Source organism: Mixophyes fleayi, chromosome 3 (genome assembly GCF_038048845.1).
Source record: "Mixophyes fleayi isolate aMixFle1 chromosome 3, aMixFle1.hap1, whole genome shotgun sequence".
NCBI lineage: Eukaryota > Metazoa > Chordata > Amphibia > Anura > Limnodynastidae > Mixophyes > Mixophyes fleayi.
In genome coordinates this window covers 305,801,492-305,824,161 of record NC_134404.1, presented here as the reverse complement: position 1 = coordinate 305,824,161, position 22,670 = coordinate 305,801,492, and the positions used below count along the sequence as shown (strand labels likewise).

The 22,670-nt window shown below is 38.0% G+C and overlaps 1 protein-coding gene across 1 annotated transcript in view; it reads left to right on the top strand.

The window, feature by feature from the left end:
- The window catches only part of PCSK2 (proprotein convertase subtilisin/kexin type 2), a 141,889-nt gene that overhangs the window by 32,238 nt on the left and 86,981 nt on the right, over positions 1 to 22,670 (top strand). Inside the window, exon 2 of the mRNA XM_075203936.1 lies at positions 12,440 to 12,538. Within this exon, the coding sequence (XP_075060037.1) occupies positions 12,440 to 12,538 (99 nt within the window). The remainder of the gene's footprint in view (positions 1 to 12,439; positions 12,539 to 22,670) is intronic.

The following is a 22,670-nucleotide window of genomic DNA, read 5'->3' as shown; positions in this document are numbered from 1 at the left end:
TTAAAACTTTCTATGTAAGTGTAGGGTGCAATCTACCCCCAAAGAGGAAAGGGACTTGTGGCATTTCCATATCACATACCATCTTGAAAGGCTGCTGTTAGGGCAATTTATCCTTAAGGGTAGGGTGTCATAGACAGAGTGACCCTAAACTGGCTTTGTCCATTTTTCATAATATTGTACAGTCTATAATGGCTGAATTTTTTAGTATTTTATACAAGTGGAGGGGGGCCTAGAGAGACAGAAACCAAACTGGCTTTCTCCATGTCAATTAATATTGTACAGTCTATAATGGCTGAATTTTTTGGTATTTTATACAAGTGGAGGGGGGCCTAGAGAGACAGAGTGACCCCAAACTGTCTTTCTCCATGTCAATTAATATTGTACAGTCTATAATGGCTGAATTTTTTAGTATTTTATACAAGTGGAGGGGGGCCTAGAGAGACAGAAACCAAACTGGCTTTCTCCATGTCAATTAATATTGTACAGTCTATAATGGCTGAATTTTTTGGTATTTTATACAAGTGGAGGGGGGCCTAGAGAGACAGAGTGACCCCAAACTGTCTTTCTCCATGTCAATTAATATTGTACAGTCTATAATGGCTGAATTTTTTAGTATTTTATACAAGTGGAGGGGGGCCTAGAGAGACAGAAACCAAACTGGCTTTCTCCATGTCAATTAATATTGTACAGTCTATAATGGCTGAATATTTTGGTATTTTATACAAGTGGAGGGGGGCCTTGAGAGACAGAAACCAAACTGGCTTTTTCCATTTCTTTACATATTTAACTATAAGTGTAGGGTGTAATATACATTCAAAGACGATGGCTGCATTGCCAATATGCATAGATGGAGAGGAAGACAATCTGTTTTGTGTGTAGAATAGGCCTACCAACGAAGAATTAAACTGTTTTTTTGGATGATTTATTACCTCAACAATTAGATTACTTGTCTCTAAAACAGTTGGAGCACTAAATTGGGTTAATTTAGGCCTAAAAACATGGATTTTCCCAAAAAATAGCAAAACAAAACCAAACAAAACCAAAACCAAAACCAAAACACGCAATGGCGGTTTTGCAAAACCAAAACCAAAACCAAAACACGACGGTAATCCAGATCCAAAACCGAATCCAAAACCAAAACACGGGGGTCAGTGACCATCTCTAGTCACAATACATAGTGGATTTACTGTGGTTCTCTAAGTCAGGACTACTTGCCACCTCTGGAAGTCTAGGAATTCTTTGCAGAACCTAAGCAATGAAAACATAACAAAAAAACCTATTAAAACTACAGTGAATTAGCTGATAAGTAAATAATCAATTTACACTTATAAACTAGGGGCCTGATTCATTAAGGAAAGTAAAGCAAAAGAAATTAGTAATTTTGCACCTTGCATTGGAGGGGAGGTCAATTTAAAATGTGATGGTAGATTTATAGTAGGGCATGTCCTAGATCAACTTTACATTTCAATGTACAAATAAAAACAGACAGTATTTAACTTATGTACAAAATGATAAACTACTTTGCAGCCCTTGCATTGTAACATGGTTTTGTCCAGGAGAAAACTTACTCCTTTTTTGCCTTACTTTCCTTAATGAAGCAGACCCTAGGTATATAACAAATAATGACTAAGGGTCTGATTCATTAAGGATCTTAAATGAAGAGGATCCTTATTTCAGTCTCCTGGACAAAACCATGTTACATTGTAAGGGGTGCAAATGAGTGTTCTGTTTTGCACATAAGTTAAATACTGACTGTTTTTTCATGTAACACACAAATAATTGATAGCTTATTTGTATACTGAAATTTAAAGTTGATATGTGTGTGCTACATGAAAAAATAGTCAGTATTTAACTTATGTGTAAAACAGAACACTCATTTGCACCCCTTGCAATGTAACATGGTTTTGTCCAGGAGACTGAAATAAGGATCCTCTTCATTTAAGATCCTTAATGAATCAGGTTCTAAGAATCTAATTTAATGGTAGCAAATGCAATCTAAAAATTCACAAACATTGCACCAGAGAGATAACAAAGATTGCTCTGGGGAAGCAGACATCTTGGTGGACAGTCACTTCCTTTAGGAAATTAAGTAATTGCCATCACTTAAATGAGTTGATTTGATTTTTTCACCAATAGTTACTCATTTGCACAACCCTAAAACTGATTTGGCCCTTCACAGTCATCAGTGGAACCAAATACTGGGCTTAGGCCATACTTTTGAATGATCAGGCACAAATAGTGTTTCAGGGCACAACAGAAAAACAATAAAATGTACAAAAGTGACCCATGAAATTAAAACAGCACTTTATGTCTTAAATAAGTAATTATATTAAGGGGACATAATCTAATTGCTTATTTAAGACATAAAAATGTTCCATTAACCAGCAGTTAAGGAAAAAAAGGGAATATTGTAATTAAGAGGGTGGTCAAAAATAAAGATATTGAAGTGAGATTTTAACTTCTGCTGTCTATACAGTCCTAAAACAATTCAAGGCCATTCCTTAAAGCAAAATGTATGCATACACCTGTATATGAGCTCTTTTGTATAAAACAGCACAAATGACCCTAAAAGAGTAAAAAATTCCATGTACAATAGTCATTTCTCTGTCTAACAATATGACTTCTTGAACAATTTTAACTCTCTTGTAGGAAAGCGACGACTAAAGACATTAGGAATTAAGAAATAATTCTAGATAGTACATTTATAGTACATGATACAATATGTGTTTCCAATCCTGTATGTCTGTAAAGAACATAAAAAACAGACACTTCTTAATGGATTTGTGAGTGTGTTCATTAATGAGAAAATAAACGTTGATCAGTATCGGGGAGCGCAGAGGTAAAGAGGACAAATGTGTAGAGGTGAAACTCATTAAGTGATTAGATTAGTTTCTTGAAGACATACGGAGGAACGTGACCAAAGGACTAGGTTCAGGAAAGAACATACAATTAAGCTAAAGGTTGTTTATTTATTTTAAGAAAAGGATAGCTAAATTAGAATATGAGAAGACTGAAAGTTTTTTAAAAAAACATGCTACTCATTAAGGTAGAATTCAACTATCTATGATAACAAAGACATCCACAAGACGTAAATAATAAAGATTTATGGTTTTATCAGTTTTAGACAGTGGGCTTCTTTCACAATGGGCAAAACAGCCAAGGTGCAGTGCGAAATGTCATATATTAATGTCATGTATTCATTAGGCCAGTGGTTCCCAAACATTTTCAGTTCGCGGCACCATTAGAGTCTCCAAATTTTTGCAAGGCATCCCTCCAAAATAATTACTGAGCAGTCCTGTTTTAGAAGTAGTTGAGTCAAAAAATTGTAATAAGTATTTAGGTCATGACAGAAATACTTATTTAGTTGTATGCAAAAATGCCCCTCTGCATCCAGACACTCTGCCCCCTCTGCATCCAGGCACACTGCCCCCTCTGCATCCAGGCACACTGCCCCCTTTGCATCCAGGCGCACTGCCCTCTCTCACGTTGCCCCCTCTGCCCTCTGACACGCTGTCCCCTCCTCTGCCCTCTGTCACGCTGGCCCCCTCCTCTGCCCTCTCTCACGCTGTCCCCCTCCTCTGCCCTCTCTCATGCTGTCCCCCTCCTCTGCCCTCTGTCCCCCTCCTCTGCTCTCTGTCCCCCTCCTCTGCCCTCTGTCACACTGTCCCCCTCCTCTGCCACCCTCCTCTGCTCTCTGTCACGCTGTCGCCCTCTTTCCCCCTCCTCTGCCCCCCTCCTCTGCCCTCTGTCCCCCTCCTCTGCCCTCTGTCCCCCTCCTCTGCCCTCTGTCCTGCTCCTCTGCCATCTGTCCCCCTCCTCTGCCATCTGTCCCCCTCCTCTGCTCTCTGTCCCCCTCCTCTGCCCTCTGCCCCCCTCCTCTGCCATCTGTCCTCCTCCTCTGCCATCTGTCCTCCTCCTCTGCCATCTGTCCCCCTCCTCTGCCATCTGTCCTCCTCCTCTGCTACGATCCCTCTTACTCTGCCCCGCGCCAGGCGCCAACCATAGAAAAAAGGAAGAAAACAGGAACTTACCAATCCGCCGGGCGCCAGGACCCAGCAGCCTCCTCTGTCCCGCAGCAGCTTGTCACTGACGTCGATATTCAGTGACAGCTGCGGGAGAGAGGAGTCTGCTGGATCCCGGCGCCCGGCGGATTGGTAAGTTCCTGTTTTCTTTCTTTTTTCTATATCTGGCCCGCAGCACCCCAATGAGAGCGCCGCGGCACCCCTGGGAGCCGCGGCGCACAGTTTGGGAACCGCCGCATTAGGCTATACCTGTTGAACAAACATCATTTGTAAACGGCACCTTCAAGTTTACCTAAAATTCAGATAATGCAAAAACATTTCAACTATTGTGGATGGTGGTAAATACCTATTTTAGAACAAATAAAAAAACAATAAAAAAGCAAATGAAAATTTATTTTTACAATATTTCAATGATAAGCTTGAGGGTGCTATTTACAAACAATGTTTGTTCAACAGGTGTAGCCTAATTAATTCCATTTTCTAACTGGTGACTGATAAATACAAATAGCAGGAGACTGAGCTAGAGATACACTATGAACTACTGAAGAAACCCCATAGAACCTAGTGGTGAAACGCGTAGGTTTTGAAGCTTTATGATATTTTTCAGCTATCTTAGTACTGTTCACTCTCTGTATAGATTAGGAACTGAAAACACTGCTCTGCAGGTACAGATTGTTTGGAGAAAGAGTTGCACTTCTAATACTGAGGGGTCTATTTATGACCCTTCGTTTTTTTCACTTGTTACTTTTCAATCCTTATCTCCTTGATAAGGATTGAAAAGTAACGGCTATGTATTAAAAAACTTCTCAGGGACAGCAGTGCCGATAACCTGCTGTCCCTAAGAAGTGACTCACCTGATCATCACAGTCTTTTCTCAAGTTTAAAGGCTGCGGTGATCTTCTCTTTTTTTTTTTCCTTTTTTGCTAGTGCGAATGCACCGACTGAAAAGTTGGTGCATGCGCACTAGCATCCTAGACTGCAAACTGTAGGATGAGTGACAGGGAGGGATCACATGATCCCTCCACACATGCGCTGTCCAGCTCTGCTCTTCAGAGCAGAGCTGGACAGCGCAAAAGTTTTCAGATATGTTAATGTACGCCAGCTTCAGATGGAGTACATTAACATGTAAAAAAAGAGAAAATTTTCTCTAGTTAGCCTTTAATACATTGCGGTTCTGAGCACTTCCCATACACTGTTATGGGGAGTGTTCAGAAAACCGATAGGAAATGCAAAGCAGCAGATATCTGAGATATCTGCTGCAATGCTTCAATGATACATAGTAATTTGACGGTAAACACCCGAAAACTGTTGTTTTCGGGTGTTTAACACAGGAAAAATCGTTGATAAATAGACCTCTGTATGCGGTATATCAGCTGCTTATATTGAAGATCAATGATTAACACAAGCTATGAGTGTAAATCTTGAAAGAAACAGACCACGTCTATGTAACTTTGACACACTGCATAACATCACACAGTTGTATATCTATCATCGTGGATCACTGTAGATTGCTGCTGGGAGACTGTTATTTGTAAGGGCTGATACAGTAGGGCCAAATACGACTCCGGAAGGCACAGGCTGTTAAATTGCAGGAGACATTTGGAGATCAAGTCAACAGCTTAATTGGTTGTTATATCGATGTGCACATCGAAGTTAACTACAAGATAACTGTATTTTGAGAAGGAGTGTTTGAACACTGCTGGTATAATCAACAAAAAGAGTTATGACTTGACATTCATATTTGATCTGCAACATATAATATAATATATATGCAGTTGTTTTCTATTTAGTCTATATACTAATACTTAACATTCCTTACTGATGTGGATGATTAGAAATTGGATGCAGTATAAAGATATTTGAAGGTGTAATGGAAATTATAATATATATATACATAAGAGTAATACTGTGGAAATTTACCACATATAAATAGCTGTAATATTTTATTAACAAATTATATTTTATGATTTTTGTATTTATAAATAAAATGTTTTATAAACTGTGTGGATAGCGGGATACTTTTTTTTAATTCAACTTTGATCTCTGGAAAAGATTACTCTCTGTGCTCTTTTGTGTTTTCTTTTGGATAGTTGATAATTTATCAATGCATCTAACCTACAGGATATAATTAATGTCCACTTGAGCCGTTATTAGCGTTTGAAAGGGACAGCAATCACCATATATAGAATAAGTTAAAAACATGTCAAGATCTGCCTTCGCCTGTACTGCATCATCGCATGAGCATGCTGCTTTCTTTCGGCATCTCCTGTCTCCTGGATTACATTGGACTTGTTATCTATATGTGCCTTGCAGTACCTCTGACTTACCAGAGGGGTTGCTACTGAACCCTTGTCTCTTCCCTCTGTAGCAGGGGTTAACCTGCTGCTCCCATTAATTACTGCACCTGTTCTCTCCCTATTTATGACTGCCTCCCTCGGTTCACCTTTGCTGGCCTTTAATGTTGCTGTTCCTGATATTGTTGTTCTCATTTCTCACTCCTGTTACTTCTCCTGTTCCCTGGGACTAGCAAGCTGCTAGCCGACACCCTGGTTTCTTTACACTCAGTCTGTTCACCTGCACCAGCCCTATTCTTTGTTGTTAACTGCTTTCAGAAATTCATTGTTCTGTGTCTGCAGTATTCGATTAGTACCATTTTCTGCACTATCTGGATCATATCTGCTCAATAAATATGATATGCTTTCACCATACTCCGGACTCCATAGCTGTAATTTCTAGCTTTCAGCATGGAAATATAATAAAATGTCTGTGACTAATAAACTAGCACAATAATAAAATGTTACATACAGTGATTAGTCTACACTTAACTTGTGCATTTAGTGGCTTTGAGTGTGGATTCTAGTGGCTGGTGACCACTTGTTGACAAGAACTATATATGAATAATGAAAAGTTCAGTTTATTGTTCAAGATGTTTTTAATAGAGTTTGGATAAGTCTTGGTAATAGGACAATCAGTATAGGGCACACTAGATATGCTGTCTGTACTAGCATAGGGAATCAAGATCACAATCTAATGTCCAACATATACTTGTCACCAATGCAGAACTACTAGCAGAACAGATTCCCAAGGGTTAACTAGAAACAAAGTCAGAGGCAGTCTGGTACACAGAGTAATGCAAGTCTGGTTAGGAATAACACTCGGAGTCGAAGCCAAGGTGTCAGAACACAGAACTGAGTTCAAGATGTTAGTTCATATCCAGTGAAGTCAAAACATGCTCTTACAAGTGTATTTACTGGCAATAAAAGCATATTATCGGATATTTGACGGAACCCCATACCCACTAGTGTAGGCACTTACAGTCAGGAGTGTTTGAGTTATGGCTCGTTTTCATCAGTGCTGTCTGCTCAATGTAACTGCATTCACCTCAAATAAATGGATTGGAGTAAATAAAGTGACCCCTGTTGATATCCCTCCAAGCACAAGTTCAAGCATTGTCAACCACTGCATGTCTAATGCGCATGACATGGGGTGTCACTGACGTTTAAATAAATGTTGGTGGGTAACAACCTAACAGGTTTTGAGAGATGCAGTGCAGATAGCCTCTTACTATGAAAATCACTGAACAGTCGTTACAGTGTGGAAAAAAGTAATTCAAGTTTATATAGGGAAAGAAGGTGCTGTTATTCCATTGTTAAGGGAGCAGTGTCAAGGGGAAGAAAGTTAAACATCAATGCACTTTGCTTGGTGACAGGATAGAAGAACACACCATGCTCTATGCTGATTATGTACAATTCCATTCTGTAAAATATGAAACAAATTATAGAGAGGACAGACAATAACTGACTTTCTCAAAACTCACAAATAGCTAAATATATTGTCTTAAAATGCAGAAGCTTTGCTTAATACTTTAAATATATCTATCAGACATATAAAACAAGCTGTGGATACTGTACATAATGGAACATCGAGATGTCTTACTGGGGTTTTTTTGTAATGCATTTACAGTGCTTTTATTGTCACAGTTCAGCTCAGTGAAGTGGAATGAGATAAATGTGTATTAAGGAAACATCAAGCCTAAGATATTATCCAGCTGTCCTCTGAAAAAAATAAACGTGGTGCCGGCTGCCGGTGGTAATCGTAAAAACGATTACCACAACCACGACAATGACGATACCTACAAATAAACACTGATTAGTCAAAAGAAACGACTTCAATTATACACAGACTTACCTACAAAGCGACGCTGCAGATTTCCGAGGGGTGGTTTCACAAGTAGAAAATTCTATCAAGGGATCAAACTGGGTATGATCAAAAAGCTCATTGGTTTTGTACAATATCACTACTGTATCAGGATTTCTGCCAGAATAAACTGAAAGAATGCAAAGTGCCTCCAACATTTATTCTACAATGTCTTCAGTGAATACTGTGACAATTGCTTAGCTTACATATAAAGGAAAGGGAAGTTTTATAAGGTTGTGTACAGAGCAATGAGGGTGCAAAATGTCATTGTTTTCTGTGTTAGTGAATTGTTAATATTAGTAAATTGCATTGAGATGCTAGAAACAGACTTTGTGAATACAGCAATTAACATGTTTTCAAAATAGTCACATACATGTTGCAAATAGCCATGGGTTTATGGGTTAAAAAAAAGAAGCATTGAAAATATCAGAGTGAAAATGTTAAGTTAAAGTAGGTATAATTCACAAAACAATATAAGTGTTCAAGCAAAATTATGCAGCTTCTAAACCTGTTGTTGCTGAAATGTGTTATGTGCAAAGACGAATGTTTGTGTTCAACATTCCATTGTCTTATTAAATAAGCTTTGTAGTGTGAACTTTTAACCTGAAAAACATACCATAATAGTATTAACATCATGTTATTAAAAAATCATGCTAGATTAAAAATAAAACTACCTCTGTGTGTATACAATGTGGTTTACTGTGATACAGCTTGATACATATAAAACATGTATTGAAATGTCACATAGCTATCTGTTTGTTTGTTTATTAACATTTATGTAAATGACGATAAGATCAATAAGCTCAAATCAAACTTTTTTGCTGGGCGGGCAAAATATTTTATGAAACATATGATTCAAGATTTCTAGCCATCTCTACTGTATACCTACATCTTATTTTAGTTATTCCTTAGTTGTTAGGAAGATAGGTAAACTGCATCTTCAAAAAAAAAGAGAAGGTGTGGAACTGACCACAATCAGAAATACAGCACATGTCAGATAGTTTAATGGGATTGGCTTCTCTACAAGATTATTTGTTCCCATGATGTGATCAGAATTAGTATACAGTGTACACAGCTCCGTTATTACACATAATCTAATCAATGGCGCAATCTGAAGGCGGCCAGAGATCAGGGCCATCTTAACAGCATTAGAGGCCCCCGGGCAAAGACGTGTACTGGGGCCCTACCTATACAACCACTCACCCACTTATGTACAATTAGTTTGTGTACTTTGTTTTCGTCAAGGTCAAGATATGTATTCACAGCAGCAAGATCGCATATACAGATAACAGCTGATACTGAGGTGTTTAGTCCACCTAAACATTTTAATAAATCTCCTGGAATAATATGCTGAAAAGTTTGCAAGCCTATCATCATCATCCTCATCGACATTTATTTATATAGCGCCAGTAAATTCCGTAGTGCTTTACAATTGGGAACAAACATTAATAAAACAATACTGGGTAATACATACAGACCGAGAGGTAAGAGAACCCTGCTTGAAAGCTTACAAGCCTATGGGGTCCCTATGCTCGTGGTGCCTCCGGGCAACTGCCCAGCATGCCCATGTTTTAAGACAGCCCTGCCAAAGATATTGCCTCTTTGGTAGATGATGTTGGGTCCATTTTTCAGCAAAACATTAGCCTTTTCATTTTTTGTCTTAAGAGCCAGAAAAAGGGAATGCATTATATGGATTTCCTCACTGTTTGAGCTGAGCCGTTATATTTTATGGCCCAAAATAAATGTTTATTTTTTTATTATTATCACCAGTCATTCTAAATCACTGTCAGCCAAATGCATCCTTAGGCCAACTCCAGCAGCTGGTGAAATAGAAACTATTGGAATTAACCAATACTAATTCAAGCAGGTCAATAAAATTGAATTTGTCAGTGATGCAGGCAATCTCTATGGTAACAAGTAAATGATAATCTATAAACAACACTAATGTAGAGTTTGTGTATTTCATTTTTTTTTCTTTAATCTAATTTGCAATACAATTACATTTTGATTTAAAAATAAACTAGATCATTAAAGTTGTATATGCAAAATTAGAAGTAATTATACAGCTGTAGAGTGTGGGGTTATTTAATGCATTGTGGATTAGCTCAGCGAAACACATACGCATAAAATTAAAAAAAATAAGAGAATATGCTTTTACAAACAAGACAATTAAAGGATTAGTTATCAAAAATATGTTGTGTATAATTGTATATTTTTAAAATGATACATCATGACTTCCTGTCCTTAATAAATATAATGCCATTATGAACTGGCTCATTCTGTATATTCTCATTGTTAAAATAGAGCTCTCCATCTTCTCTTGAAAAGAAAAACAGTATGGTCTGCCTATTTGTGATACACGGATGCACAGATTTACTCCCCCAAAGGCTTCATATCATTCTCCAAAGCTGCTTTTATTGTGGCCCTAGCAGAAGTAAATTTAAAGATTTTTTTGCATATTGGTATCCAGGGCACAGAATCAGCAGTCACTGATGTAAGGTCCAATACACAAGCACTGTGAAGACACAGGCCAGTTCTAGATCACTGGTGCACATACAAGGTAATTAGAGTCTCTGGGCCTGATTCATTAGTGATCTTATCTGCCGTTTTTTGCTTATCTTAAGCAAATCCACTCTGTGCATGGTCAGAAAAGGGAGATAAGAAGCAAAATCCACTGCGTAAGTGAAGAATTTCTTAAGTTAAGATGAAAATTCATCTTAACTTCACTCTTATCTCCCCGTTTCTTTTTAAAATAAGCATCTTTTGCACAAGATAAGATTACTAATGAATCAGGCCCTCTGTGCTTTTCTTTTTTAAAGAACCTTATTTATAAAGCACCAACACACATTTTCAACAATCAATGAAAGAATCGACAAAGGTCATAGTAACATATATTGTACAAATCCAGCAAGGACTGTTGTTTGTCAACTATTAATATGACAACTATTGCCTGAGCCAATTCACAGAAGTGCATAAAAAGAACGAGCAAGTTACATATACATTTAGTTAGTCTGAAATGTGCAGAAAATAATAGTACAATATCTCTAAAAGTTGTAGAGTGTGAGGTCTGATTTTTTGTTCAATAATAATAGGAGGAGGGGTGGAGAGGAAATAAGAAGGGGGGGGGGGTGGGGTTAGAAGAACTGAGACCGAATATGGGACTCCCAGTGACCAATTATTCAATGGAGAATGGACCGGAATTAATATTGACCAACAATCAAAACAATTCAGAACAAGAAGGATAAAATATCATGGGGATGATTGCTATAAGCTTGTGAATTTGAAGAATTATTATATATAACCCAATCACACCAGATTTTGGAGAATCTATGGGATTTAGTATTCAAATATGCCGATTTATTTTCCATTGATGCCAAGAACCAAATTTTATTTAGGAGCTGCTGTCTGGAAGGGGGGGGGTCTGGGTTTTTCCAGTTCTTGGCCACCAAACATCTGGCTGCATTAAGGGGCTCTGTGCTTTTAATATGATAAAGATAAAACAAAATAAAGAAAAAAAATCCTTTGTTAATTATAAGATCATTACACACAGAAATGTATCTGTGAAAGTCTCAAACATTTCAGGCTGTTTCAGCCCTTAATCACAAGCAATCCAGCTATTATTGAATTGCTCTGCAGTTACACATTACCTCTCCATGACTCAATGAGAAGCCGGGAGATCTGCATATGGTTCAGCAAAACATATTTATTGGCTCCAGGTACCTCCAGACCCTCTATTATTTCTTTTTTATGAGTACAGTTATTTTTTTTATTTTATTTTTTACATTTTTTTTTGTTGCATGTTTTCAAATATGAAAATATTTGGCATACAAAAAAATCTCAGATAACAGAGCATGTAATATATATATTTAATGGCATTTTAATTATACCTGAACATATAAAACTTTGGCTATTTAGAAAACATAGAAAGGTTTATTTTCAAAACAGTTGGTTGGTGGTGATCAGAAACAAATGGGATGTCCCAGGTCACGTGTTCCTGCTTACCACCAGCGTAAAGTGAATAGTTGATAGTAAATGTAGAGGATAATTATATATATATATATATATATATATATATATATATATATATATATATATATATAACACACACACATATATATATATATAATATATATATATATATATATATATATATATATATATATATATATATATATATATTAATTTGCCCAATAAGTAATAAGTAATTTCTTTTCTTTCAGCTACCCTTTGCAGAAAGTTTATATCATTTCTATAACAACGGAGCCACAAAGTCTAGGAGAAAACGTAGTATCAGAAATAATTTGTCAGTGCATCCCAAGGTAAGTCTTCATTATTATATGTAACTGTGGTTTCATGAAATGTTGGGAATTTTAAACATAGGCTTCTAAGATACAAAACCAAAATCACTCAATGTAGCTTTGGTGAGGGGGTATGAGGTTGTCACACTTCATTAATACAAAAATGGGAAAATATGTATTCCTTAATCTAAAACAATTTTTGTTAGGGTTACTAACATTTTTCATCAAGGTTGCAAAGTATGTTGGTGTATTGACATGTTCAGAAGGGAATCGTGATCAGTAACTGAGAAAAAATGCTATTGCAAACCAGGAACTAACATAAAAAGGGCAAGAGGGGGAAGTTGGGACAGAAATGTACTATGACTCCTGGACATAGCAAATACAGATTTGCCAACCAAGAGTAAGAGTTAAAATAAGAGACTATTCAGGACAGTTGTCAGTCATACTACATAGGGTCAAAATCAAAATGCATAGTCAGCCAGGGAGGAGTCAAAGCTGGGATTCAATGAAAATATAAAGAGAACACAGAGGTGTCATATGATATCAAACAGGACAGAAACAAGAATAACACAAGGATAGGGAAGGGAAAAGACCTGAGTCTGAAACCACTCTTGGAGAACCAAGTTGGCACTGCCCTTGGATACTATGATGCCCTAAGGACTTGGATAGTGTAAAAAGACTGAACAAGGCAGGCATAAGGTAAATAATGGGACCAGATAACATGATACATAAAACATACAGCACTAAGAGGGAAACAAAGCCTCACACTAAATCAAAAAGAATACAAGCACAAATCAAAAGATCCAAAGTAGGACTGAACACAGGGACAAGCTGCAAAATGCTCCACCAACCTGTACTAATAGGTATGATATACCCCTGAAGAGTTTCTGGGTAGTCACTATAGATGGATTTGTTAGGGCACAGAAGACAGACACAGAATGTAGGGACAATGCAGACCACACTAGAACAGGGATAGAGACTTGTCACATCATCTGTTCCCATATCTTAGAGACTAAGGAGCATGCAATGAGGTCCTTGGATCAATCCCAGGCAGAACCTTAAACTTCAGGACATGATGTTTGACATTTCATTTATAATGTGCTTCATTTTCCTTACTAAACTGATGCCTAGAAATTAAATACAGTATTTTAAAAATGTATTAGGAGTATGGAATTTGAAGAGTTGAACAAAGAATGAGTTTTATGTACACAATGTGATTGCAATAAGAGCATCATACAAACTCATCCTTAATAAGACAATGACCCTTTTTCTGGGACACAGGTTCATAATTTATATTCTGTTGGGTCTGTTACATCAGCACACCCATAAATATCACAAAAACATTGCATGAATCCTGTGTTCTATAACATCTGTTATTTAAACATGCTGGGAAATATAATAATTTTAATTTAATTAATTAGCAAGAGCTGACCCCATCCAGTTTAGCACCCCATACCTACTTAGTGAACCCTCATCTTATATAGCATGGAGTACACTTTATACTTTACAAATGCTCATGGTGGATATTTGTCCTTTGTGACCTTGGCTTCCAGGCCATGAACAGCTTATTGTGGTTGAATGTCTACTCCAGAAATGCTCCTTTTTAACACATGGCAATACTATTTTTGTTGATATAATTGTTTATTGATTTATTTGCCAGATGTAAAAGACAATTGTTGTTGGCAGTTCTGAAATGTTTAACAACATGGTGCAAAGAGTGATGATGAGCTGTATATCTTTGCAGCCAATCAGACATCACCTTTGTAATTGGTCTAATGAAAGCTAAATATATGATTGAGGAGAGAAATGAATTGGCTCCATTGCTGAATGAGGCAAGCAATAGTAGTAGAGAGGACTACTGCAACCCTAGATCATTAGATCCTACATTTAGACCTGTCAGATCAGAGTAACCTTATATAAAGTGTAAGAAAAACTTTGCAGTTTATTCAAATAAACTGCATCTAAAACTAAGGGGCATATTCAATTACCCACGGACATCGCAGTTACGCTGCGGCTGCGCATGCCAACAGTTAATACGGTACCGCAACAACACAGATTTCCCTTCATAACGGCAATGTCGCAGTAACGCCTCCGGAAAGGGCGCAAAGGCACTCAGCACACTATTTAATATGCCCCCCTATGTTTCATTTTGTGTGGAATTCGTCTTTAAATAAAAGTCTCCTAAACTCTTATATCTTGTGCTAAGTGTTTTATAGGGCTTTTAAGATGCTTTGTGACAAAGAATTAAGACATGTTTATCTGCGGATACATAAAAAGTATGTCACTTTACAACTTGTAAAGCAGCTCTATATAAACCACTCATTAAAGATCCCATTATTTAGCTAGACATTAGGATGTGCTGTCTGAACAAAGCTGGGCTCAGTCATTTCCCAGAACAGATATCCATAAATCTTGATTTGTCATAGTGTTCCCTGGGGACTGATATTAAAGACACTATTAAATAAGGAGCCATCAGAAAGGAAAAAATGGCCGATTGAAATAAGTGCTTCTAGCGTGGGTAAGTGGTTGTAGTCATGTCATAAAATGATGGAAATGCCAACTGGTAATGGGTGTTTGGAGCAGACTGTGTATGGTTTGCTACTAAAATAAATTAAGGATTTTTCGTGACGGTTATATTACATTGCATTTTTATTAGCAGATCAAAAATCGTAAATGGTAGACAATAAATTCAGAATGCCTAAAAATATGTAAAGTAAATTAGGATACAAAGTGTAGGCTGTACATAAATAACTATGTTATAAATCAACCCTTACTATACTCCACATTAAGAAATTTGACATGAGTATATTTTTTTTGAAAATTATACAAATATTAGTTATTTTGTTAGAATTGTATTAATGTTTTAGGTTAGTAACCTTTTATTTTCATATATACTTTTTTTAATGCCACAAAAAAAGAACTTTGCGCAGCTCATTCATTGGGGGTAGAATTGGGGCAAGACCAGTGCATCAGTGGTTATTATTCTAGTTAGGGCTATGGGTATATTTTGGCCAGTTTATTCTTCCCCTATAGTAAGATGGAAGAGCAGGGACAGAAGCAGTGAAGCTTTATTTATTTATTGTTTTAATAAAGTGTATAAAGGACTATGAAATATTGTAGCATCACAAAGCATCACATTTAAAATTATGGCATCAATTAGCACCTAATATAAAGATATATTCACAGTTGTTTATACAAGTAGTCACACCACTCGTGTTTTATATAATATATATTTATTATGTAAATATATTTATATGATATAGTTTATATATACTATCTACAATTTAATAAAATAATTATTTAGAGTAGGAATGGTAGAAATGTTTGAGAATGGGTTAAAAATGTCAGCTGAAGGTACAATAGTAGTTGAATGTAAGGTGATTGATAATGTCATGGTGTAAGCAGGGCTGTCCATAAGAATTGTGCGTCCCAATGTTTGATCCTGAGCCCACCTCTCCATGAGAGATGTATTTGAAAAATGCTATCTCTCTACATCTTATTAATAAAATTAAGTCTAGAACAATATTGTATTATGTTTTGGGCTGGGTAAAGCAAACATAGCTCCATTTATCAAACCTTATTTTTTCCAATGTAAGGTTTTGCAATAATTGCCACTGGGCCCCTGAGAACACCAGCCCCCCAAAATGTGTGCTTCCTGTGCCTCCCAGCGGGCAGCCCTAGTTACACAACACACTGAGGATGAAAATGTCTGAAATGAGAACTTCAGATGTTTTAACTTCCAGTAAAAGAATGACAAGCCATTAGGTCCTTATTATTATTATTTTATTATTATTAATTTTTATTTATAAGGCACCACTCAGTGTCCGTAGCGCCGTACAGGGACAAACAAGTACAGTACAAGGTGGGACGGCAAAATAGAGTAAACAATAAGCACAGTAACTCAGTAAGCTCAGAGCACAGCTAGAGAGAGGGGAGAGGGAAGACCGGCAGGCGCCGGAGCCCAAGAGGAAGGGCGCGGATGACAAGGAGACCCCCAGAGGGGTAGGGGGAAAGGTAGCTGGAGAGCAGAGTAAAAGGTGCAGGAAACAGGAGGAGAGATGGCCCTGCTCAAGGGAGCGTACAATCTAAGAGGAGGGGTAGACAGACAGAGAGACACGGGGTGAGAGGGAGAGAAGGGGGAACGGAGGCAGATTCAGGGGAGGGGGAAGAGGGGAGGGAGGCAGAAAAGGTAGGAAGTTAAGTGGGAGACTGGAAGGCTTTGAGAAATAGGTGGGTTTTTAGAGCCTGTTTGAAACTGGACAGAGTAGGGGATGTTCTGATGGAGGGAGGGAGCTTGTTCCAGTGGAGGAGGGAAGTGCGGGAGAAGTCTTGGATTCGCGCGTGTGAGGAGGTAATCAGAGGGGAGGAGAGGAGACTGTCGTTGGCAGATCGGAGAGGGCGGGATGGAGCGTGAATAGAGATGAGGTTGGAGATGTAGGGAGCAGTGGACTTGGCGAGGGCCTTGTATGTGAGAGTGAGGAGCTTGAACAGGATTCTGTAGGGGAAGGGGAGCCAGTTAAGGGCTTGGTAGAGGGGGGGAGACAGAAGAGGAGCGGCGAGAAAGGAGGATAAGCCTAGCGGCTGCATTAAGAACTGAACGAAGGGGAGCGAGATGAGAGTGGGGGAGGCCAGTGAGGAGAAGGTTGCAGTAGTCCAAGCTACTTTTGTAGCGTTTTTCCAGAGCAGCCCTGTTTTGACACAGGAATCTTTAACTTAAAATGTTTCATTTTTAGACCTTGGTGGATTCATCTCTTATATACAACTACTTTTGTAGACTGAACAAAGGTGCATCCTATTAATTCTCTTACTAGTGACATCACCAAGGTATGAAACAGGAAGACCCACATGACTCAGTAATGTCACCAGTTCCTCCTGAGTTGAATATAGTTTCAGCCCATAAAATCACTCCCAATTATTGGACCTGGAAAGCTTAAAAATATTCTTTATGTTACAAAAGTGCATAACTTGATAGTGCTCCCTTTTTATAGTATATTGTAAGAAAAACTTATTTTTTAAGTTAGTTATATAAGGAAAAATATGTAGTGTTAAAGGAAAATATTATAAGTATCTCCATGTAGTGTCAGGGGTCACACAGCTGGTAGCTTAAGCCCCCTATGCCGATAACTGACACTGCGCGAGGGCAGACACAGGCTCAATGGGGGAATGGATCAGTACTGGTCTGCATGGCAAATACAATTAGGTGACTAGTCCCAGGGTTAAGGCCAGACACCAGGAAACACATTAATGCCAGGGCCAGGAATGACCTATAGGAGGCCATGCCCGGCATTAGTGAGGAAAGACTTGGCCACCTAGATCAGACCCTGGGGTCTCCGATCTCCCTAACCTTTCTAGTTAAATAAACATACAACCAAACAAAAACATTTTTAGAAAAAGACTCAGGTGGCCCCATGACGTTATAGGGGCTGCCAGCCTACCAGGAAAACCCCCAGTCAGGCCTTTGGTCAATTTGCCTCTGGACACTCATACTGTATATTTAACCTCATGATTGGATATATTGCTATCTATGTAAAGGGTTCATGTGTAGTTCTTTTGCAATAAACATGTACCTAATATAAGAGCTGTTAAAATATATTGAGAATTATGACTACTAAGGTACATACATATGTTTTGCTTCCCTCACGTATTGGGATAAAGTACACCCCGGTAAGCAAAAACGTTGTACAGTGTCCACGGGCAGCTGCTGCTGTAGCAGTTCATTTACCAGCACTTGCTCGTTTAGACGGCAGCTGCAGACTATTTTGTTTTGTATTCTGCTGACACATGTCTGGACATATCTGCAATGCTCCAGTAAATTCTCTTAATAACACAAAGCCCACTTTGTATGGCTGAAGCAAAACATTCAGATCAAATATTTCACTTTAGTCCCTTTCCTTGCACAAATTGCGTTATATGAATCTAAAGGTTGAAACGATTAGTAAAACTTTTATACAATGTACAAGATATTTAAATGAGGGACCACATAAGAATAGGTCGCTTGGGCTCAGACATTACTTTGTACCTTGTGTACAAGATGAACACTGAGGGCCTGATTTATCAAGGCAAGCATACTGAGCACAACCTGCACTTGTTTTAAAGTGCACTGAATACTTGCATACGCCCACCCGAATTCAACAAGGAGCACATCCGATAGGTACGCAGGTTAATACGGGTGTAGGTGTGCTGTGCTCTTTTGCACAGGACACTGCAGGATACGTCCAGTACCTATATACGTCCAATATGAACAGAAAAAAAAAGAAATGGAATTAATTTCACCTGTTAATAATTTAGGCATTAATGACAAAGCATTAATAATGAAAAATGTTTTTTTTTTAAAAAACAAATTATTTTTTTCCCATGAAATATCAATTTTAACAGTTGCTACTGATTGCATACACCTGTTATAGCAGTATACACAGCCATCATCACTAGTAATCAGTACTTAGACTAGACCTGTAGCTGGTGCAAGTGACATGGCTGATAAACAAGTACCTGAGAGATGCCCAGAGTTTGAATCAGACACTGCTGTGTGCACTCGAGGTTGGCACAAATTTTTTGTACATTGACTACTGACAAACGCCCCTTCCCTGCCCCTTCCTTGCCTCGTTCTCTCCCTGAAATCATAAGCTGTAGTAAATGTGCTTTGCGTGAATTGAACTTGGCTGTGTTCTGTGGAGTATGGTCCAGTTCTGGGCATGCACAGAGTGTTTTTGCGTTCATGTCCTCTGATGAATCAGGCCCTGAGATTTACACAATTGTGCACAAGAAATGCTCCCACACTCCAGTGCAATCTTAGAAGACTAGATGTGCATTTTTGTATTGTGTCTTCCCACCATACCAGATAGACTATTAGCATCTAGGTTACGATTTAAGCTCTCTCATAGCAATCTAATTCAGGTAATTTTACTCAAGACTGAAATCAAATATCAGAAGAATTTTAATATTTCTACAGGAAACTTCATAATATATTTCAATCCAATGATTCTTCCTTAACATCGATGAATACCTCCAAAACACTTTCTTTCCCAATGCCAAATACCTAGACTCCTACCAATCACACTTAAACAACTAGGTGCGGAATTTATTGTTCAAGAAATATCTGATGTCATCAAAAACCTGAAAACAAATAAGGCACCTGGCTCTGACGGTTTCATGGCAATACATTATAAAACATACAATGAGCTTCTTTCACCTTATCTTGTTAATATGTTTACAATCTAGTAAAAGGTGGGTCCTTCTCCAAGAAGCCCTAGAGGCACATATTATAGTCATTCCAAAATAGGGCAAAGACTCATCGAACTGTGCCCATTATCAACCCATCTCACTCTTAAACACAGATATCAAGATCTATGCAAAAGCTTTTGCTAACCGTCTTAATGTTGTTCTACCTCACCTGATCCATAAAGATCAGGTCTGACTGATTCATACCAGGCTGTCAGGTGCGTGATAATACCAGAAGAACAGTTAGCCTTATTCATTACATTAATTCCAATAAAGTTCCAGCAATTGTGCTTTCTCTGGATGCAGAGAAAGCCTTTGACCAAATTAATTGGCCCTTTATGTTAGTAACTCTCAGAAAATGTGGTTTTGATGGCACTCTTCTTCAAGGAATACAGGCTTTATACTCTAACCCTTCTCAAGGGTCTTGGTGAAATCGGGTACTTTGCTCTCCAATATCAATCACTAATGGCTCTCGTCAGGTATGTCCTCTTTCCCCTTTGATTTTTGCCCTTATAATCGAACCCTTAGCAGCTAAAATTTGATCTTTCCCAGATATTACAGGTGTCTCAATTAACTCTGACAACTATAAACTTAGTTTATTTGCAGATGACATCCTCCTCACATTAATTTCTCCCCACACCTCCCTCCCAGACCCGTTTATCATCCTTAAAGCTTACGGATCCTTTTCAGGTTATAAAATAAACCTGTCCAAAATGGAATATTTCACTCTTAATATGTTACCACCAACTCTGAATCGCCTTAAGAATAATAAAATTCATACCGTTGATACTTTTACATAACTCTAACACTCCTACCAGGTTATAACCTAACTAGCTTAATCATATAAATAATAAATACAAGGACACCATTTAAGATTGGAAGAATAAAGAATTTAATAAAATAACAACATATCATAAAACGGTGGCGGAGAGAGCAGGGCAGCCAGCTGAAATGCAACCAATAAAGGTGGAAAGGTCAGATCATTGTACCACCAACTCAGACTATACCTTATCTAATGGCCGGTGCTAACCTTAACTTGACGGAGTGAACTACACCCCTTCTGGACTCGACAGCGGCATGAAACTTCGCAAACAGGCCAAGGGGTCTTCTCACAAGGGGGCTAAGAGTCTCATAACTTCAAAAGGGGCAGTAACTCGTGACAATAATTATCAACACCATATGCTATAACTGCTAAGTGCACTGCTCTCCTACTTATCTACTCGTTGTCCGCATGAAAGGAAAGAGGTCAGCCATAACACTTCCTCAATGCCGGGTGGGCGGGTGGTATCTCGATGCTGAGAAGAAGACCACTCCCAGGGCTGAAGATTATATAGAGACAAGACCATAACACTCCCCTGTCTGCTATTGGCTGCTGATTCTCAGGATTTAACTCTGTGTGGTAAGTGTTATGACAAGCACAAATGCATGATTTTAAATATGTTCTGCCTATGGCTTCACTTGTCATTTTCACTTCTCCTGGCTACAATCCAAAATAAAATATCTAGGAGTCTTTTTTACTTCTAATTATAACTCTCTATATGCAGAAGATTTTCCAATCATAATGAAAAAAATTTAATTAGATCTGTTTTGATGGCAAAAGTTAATCATCTGCTGGCTAGATAGGATAGTATCAATCAAGATGAGTGTCCTGCCTCACCTGCTTTATCTCTTTCAAACTCTCCCAGTACAGGTACCCACACCCTCTCTAGTCCAATTTCACCGCAGGTTTTCTCAATTTATATGGCAAAATAAACCCCCATGTACTAGTTTTTTCACTCTGTGTAAAACAACGGTTAATGGTGGTAGGTGCTTTCCGGATATTTGATTGTATTACATTGCTACTCACCTAAGTCAAGTCGTGACTTGGTTTTCAAAAAAACAAGGTCATCCATGGGTTGATATGGAGTCCTCCTGCAGTCACATACCATCTATAGCTTTAACATTAGGAGTTTCAATGAGTAATAGACCTCTCTTATTAAAATCACATCCAACATCCTTCTTCACTTTTCAGATATGGGACTATTGTAAGTTTCATTTCAAAACCAGTTCAAACCATTCCTCTATAACGCCTCTCTGGGGCAATCCAACCTTTACCCCAAGGCAATACTTTCCTTGATTCAGGGTTTGGAGGGAGAAAGGTATTGGGATGGTGAAAGATATCTTAAATATAGACCAATGTATTTTATGTTACAGGAGAAATTTGATTTTCCTGATGTTAGCCCGTTCGCTTATCTTCAAATAAAACACTATGTTAATTCCCTTCCTAAATCCGATATAACGAGACCTCTAGTCTCCAGTCTCTAGATGAACTCAAGTGGGAAACTGGCTTGGGCAGACTGCCAAATAGACATACATTTACAATACGTAAAAGGATCTCTAAGACTTTTACCGCATCCCTGGTTAAAGAAAATGCCTATAAAATATATTACTGATGGTATTTAGTTCCTACCAGACTGAAAAATATATATGGATCTACTTCTGATCTGTGTTGGAAAGACTGTGGAGAACAAGGATCCTTCCTTCATATCTGGTGGTAGCTTCTTCTTTCTGGGATGATGTTGCTGCCAATACATATTACTAATGTCCATATAACTAAATCCCCATGGTCCTTTCTCCTTGGATCTCCAACCAATATCTTAAATAAATCATTGGGCAAATTATCTGTTTAGATTCTTAATGCAGCCAGATGCCTTGTCGCAATTTATTGGGAAAACCCAGATCCCCCTTCTAGACAACAACTAAATAAAATTTGGTATTTGGCATATATGGAAAAAAAGTTCAGCATACTTAAATTAAAAAAAACTCGTAAATCCTCCCAAATCTGGAGTGATTGGTTCATTTATACTAATTTCTCTGGTCCCAAACCATTATCTAACCAAATTAAAAATATATCCTCCCTTTTCCTATAAATAATATTGAACATGCATGAACACAG